General features: G+C 38.6%; 1 protein-coding gene across 1 annotated transcript in view; it reads right to left on the bottom strand.

Moving 5' to 3' along the window:
* Positions 1-3,407: 3,407 nt before the first annotated feature.
* Positions 3,408-4,425, bottom strand: part of Slc7a13 (solute carrier family 7 member 13) — an 11,068-nt gene continuing 10,050 nt past the window's right edge. Inside the window, exon 4 of the mRNA XM_005362347.2 lies at positions 3,408-4,258. Within this exon, the coding sequence (XP_005362404.2) occupies positions 4,004-4,258 (255 nt within the window). The 3' untranslated portion in view covers positions 3,408-4,003. The remainder of the gene's footprint in view (positions 4,259-4,425) is intronic.

Genomic DNA, 4,425 nt, shown 5'->3' with positions numbered 1-4,425 from the left:
TGTGTGTGTGTGTGTGTGTGTTTCAATCTCCAGCCCCTTACCCAACTTGTGAACCATCCCATAGTGCAGGAGTTAAGCTACAAGAACTGACTGCTTGGTATTAGAAAATCAATTGTGGTCATCCTAGAGAAGATTATTTCTCTGGTTTTCAGCATCTTTTTGTCTTCTATAGTTCATCTGGAGACTGGAGCCCATTAAATTTTCCTCTTCTAATTAACTTGACTATTGGTGTTGTACTTGTTCAGGTCTTATTTAGGTAGCCATGTTGCTGAGCTATCATGGGTGAAGCCTCCCTGCCATTTCCAGGAGACACATTCTCACAGCAGTTGGACTCTACTTTGTAACCTACAACATCTACAGAACTTGCTATCCAGCTCTTTAAAAACTCCAAAAGGAAAATGTGCTTTGAGGGTAGGTCTGACGTCAGAAAGTGTGTAAGCCAGGATTTTTCAGTGAAAAACATTGTGCATATTTCCTGTGAGCAAAATAAAATATCTTTCAACGATACCTTTTCCCTTTAAAAATACAGAACTGTTGTGATAAGATTGGAATCAGCAGTCAATGAAATTCTGGATGGAATTCTGCTTGTGCTCAGTAAGAGCCTTGAGACTCAGAAAAGAAAGAGAATTACAGAAGCCATTGGCTTTTATGAGGAACACTTTGTCCTGGTACATTTCGTTTGTTTTAATGAGTTCTGTTTATGGCAAGATACTGAATGTCTATTACATAAATTGAAATTTGAGGCTAGATAAGTATGCAATATTATTAGATAAAATTCCAGACAAGGTGAGACAGACTCAAACATTAATCCAATTCAAAGAGCTTCTTACAAGGGGCTCCAGGAACTTCCCATCATGCAACAGACCTCTCTATCAGCAGGGACACAGCACAGTGTTCTGTGGAAAGTTTATGTTCTAGCATTTTACCATGCTATCTTAAATTGTTGAATTTTCCACAGCATCCATTTGAATTCTATGCCCGTTTCTTCCAGCAATTTAGAATTAACAAGTGGTTACTATACTCTTGACACTTGTGACTTCACTCATCTGTCCACTTTAGCTATTCATTTAGTAAAAATTTGTTTTATATTTTCTGTTAATTTGTTTTGTCGATTTTGTAGAATACTTTTTAATAATTTCTGTGTGTCTCTATTTTGCACACCTGAATTCTGGGTGTTACTAATATGATTATTAAAAATAAATATAATTAATTAAAATTATAGTTATTTAAAATATAATTAATTATAAAATATAATTAGCTAAAAATTAAAAATAAATAAAATAATAAAATAAGCAAAATACTTATTTAATATAATATTTGACATTTACAATGTATGAATCACTGACTAAATAATAGACTAAAAATAAAAATATTTAAAAACTAAAAACTAAATTTTTTATTTTTAGTCTATTATTTCATTTAATTCTAATTTTAAGAAAGTCTACTTATAGCTAGGTTTAGGACTGTCCTCTGAAATCTTGGGATGCTGATACAGAAATACTCTAAGTATGAGGATAGCCTAGGGACCACAGTGAAGTCAAACAGGAAAGAAGCAAATAAATACAACTCAAGGTGTAAAGTCCAATGTACAGTCTAAATGGTTACTATCTTTTACCATTGTTTTGGTTTGAAGTGTAATGGCCCTCACAGGCTCAAATGTTTGAAAACTTGGTTCACAGCCAGTAGTGCTGTTTGGGATTCTTGTGGAACCTTCAAAAGGCAGAGTCTTACTGGATGAAGTGAGTTACTAGGGACCGGCTTTGAGGCTTTGTGAGATGACCTGGGGCTATGGAATAGTCCTGTACTAAATTATGTGTAAATTATGTTCTGATTGGTTTAACAAAGAAGCTGACTGACCGAATGGCTAGGCAGGATAAGGTTAGGCAGAAAAACCAAACTAAGGAGGGGAAGAAGAAGGGTGGAGTCAAAAAAGACATGAGCCAGCTGTCAGGGAAGCAGAGGTATGAAGCAGGTAGCTGCCAGATGCTAGAGGTAAATCCAGGGACCATGTGGTAATACATAGATTAATAAAAACTGGCTAATTAAAATGTAAGAGCTAGTAAGTAATAAGCCTGAGCGATCAGCCAGCATTTGTAATTAATATCAGCTTTTGTGTGTTTATTTTGTCCCAACCAAGTGGTTGGGACAAAAGAAAAATTCAACCTTCGATTACAGCCTGGCTTCTGCCATCAGACTTCCCTGCCTACCACCATATCTTCCTGACCAAGTAAGTCATGCCCTTCTGGTACTGTAGTGAAAATAGACCCTTTTTCCCTTCAACTACATGTGTCAAGGTATTTCATCACAATACCAGGAAAGGTAACTAGCACAGTCCCTATGAACACTTCATTTGACCACTTTGACTAGTTAAAGCACTTTTGGTTTGAAGGTGAGAAGCTTGGTAAATGTGTCTGTACTAGCTTGTTTTTCTGTTGCTATGATAAAGTACTGATAAAAACTAGCCTGGAGAAGAAAGGGGTTTATCTTAACTTACAAATCATAGCCCATCATTGAGAAGGGAAGGCAAGAACAGAGGCAGAGGTTCTGACTGTCAGTGTAGTGATATTTCATTTGTATTATAATAAATAAAGTTTGCCTGAAAAATCAGAGAATAAACTATCCCTACTGGTCAGCCTTACAGACCAAGCAGTGGTGACACACACCTTTAATCCCAGGAGTCATACTAGTTTGTCATAGAAACCAGGTGGTAGTGGTGCAGGCCTTTAATTCCATCCATAGAGAGGATTATAAGACAGGAAGAGACAGCTCTCAGTGTAAGGGATTAGTAAAAATGGCTGCAGATCCCTAAGTGGCTGCAGTAGCAGAAACACTGCAGGTCATGAGGCAGCAGTGGGTAACAGGTCCTGATAGCAGCCAGTCCCAACAGACCACGCCACAGGTCTCCGAAGGTGGCTGGTCTCAGGCAGAGAACCACATGGCGGGCAAGAGACAGAGACATGGATAGGCAAGCCTTGCAGAGTGAGGCTGAACATTTATCTAGTGGGTTATGGAGGGGAAAGGGAGGAGGGAGAAGAGCAAGAGGGGAGAGAGAGACAGAGGAGGGAAAGGGGAGAAGTGGGGAGAAGGAGACAGAAAAGGAAAAGACTCAGGTTGGAAGCTGAAGATCAGCTTGCCTAGACAGGTGGAAGAGGGAGTAGGTGTGGCTTGTCTCTTAAAGGGACAGAACAGATCATTGCACTCAGTCACAGATTCCTGGAGGCAGGATTACCATTTTAGACTGAGGTAGAGGTAAGAATCAGTGGCTGGCTGTTTTGCTTTTCTGACTTTCAGGATGAGCCCCAATATCTGTCTCTGGGTTTTGATTAATCATGCTACATGTCAGTTCAGTATAGGGAGGCTGAGATGATAGGAGTTCTGGGAGGAGTTAAAACCAGCATGGGCTACAGAGTGAGAACAGTCACACAAAAAGCTATTGACAGAATTTTTCTTTATTTTCAACCATTAATTTTTACTATAAGAACACATTCAGTACAAAATGGGTGAGATAAACAAACAGAAAAATGAGAAACACATCACTAATGTGTGAAGCTACACAAACTAGGAACTTTACTTTTTGTTAAAACAGAGGTTTTGCTATGTGTAACAACTTCTTTGCTTCACTTTCTTTTTTCCTTCTTTTTTTCTTTCTCTCTTTCTTTTTTCAAATGTGTATTGGTGCTTTACCTACATGTATCTCTGCACACCATGTAGATGCAGTGCCTGCAAAATCCAGAAAAAGGCATTGGATCCCCTGTGACAGTTAAAGATAGTTGTGAACATCCATGTGGGGGCTGGGAATTGAAGTCCACTCCCCTGGGAGATCAACTGGTGCCCTTAACAGCAGAACCTTCTTCCCAACCCTTCCTTTGCCATTTTAAAACTAGGAACTTCCCAGATACTTTTCTATACACCATTTCAGTTTCAAGATCTGCCATCATTACTATTCTAGCCTACACTCAACCTTTATCTGGAACATGGTGTAGTAATTAAAGGCTATTACTTTTCAGTTTTCTACTTCTGACACTTGCTCATCAGATACATCAGGAATGCAAATATTAAAAAGTAATTGAAGATAGCAAGTCAACTTCTCAAACCAAACCAACTTCACTTTAAAGTGTATCAATGGCACATAAAACAGCCATCCACTGAGAAGGAAGAGGACCACGTAGATATAATGCATCTTTGGAGACTTGACAAGAGGAATAAAGACCAAGCACAGGCTGATTGTGATTCCTATGAATACGAAAGGTAAAAAAACCTGAAAAGATAAAATTAAAGAAAGCAATTAGATCTGAAAAATCATGTGTGTTAGCTGAATGTTCATGTAAGTAAAAATAACATGACACTGATGATCAAAAATAGGCTAAGCAGCCGGGAAATGGTGGCGCACGCCTTTAATCCCAGCACTCGGGAGGCAGAGGCAGG

This window comes from Microtus ochrogaster, linkage group LG5 (assembly GCF_000317375.1).
Source record: "Microtus ochrogaster isolate Prairie Vole_2 linkage group LG5, MicOch1.0, whole genome shotgun sequence".
NCBI classification, from domain to species: Eukaryota; Metazoa; Chordata; class Mammalia; order Rodentia; family Cricetidae; genus Microtus; species Microtus ochrogaster.
The sequence above is the reverse complement of the archived record's forward strand: the minus strand, read 5'-3'. Positions and strand labels throughout refer to the sequence as shown.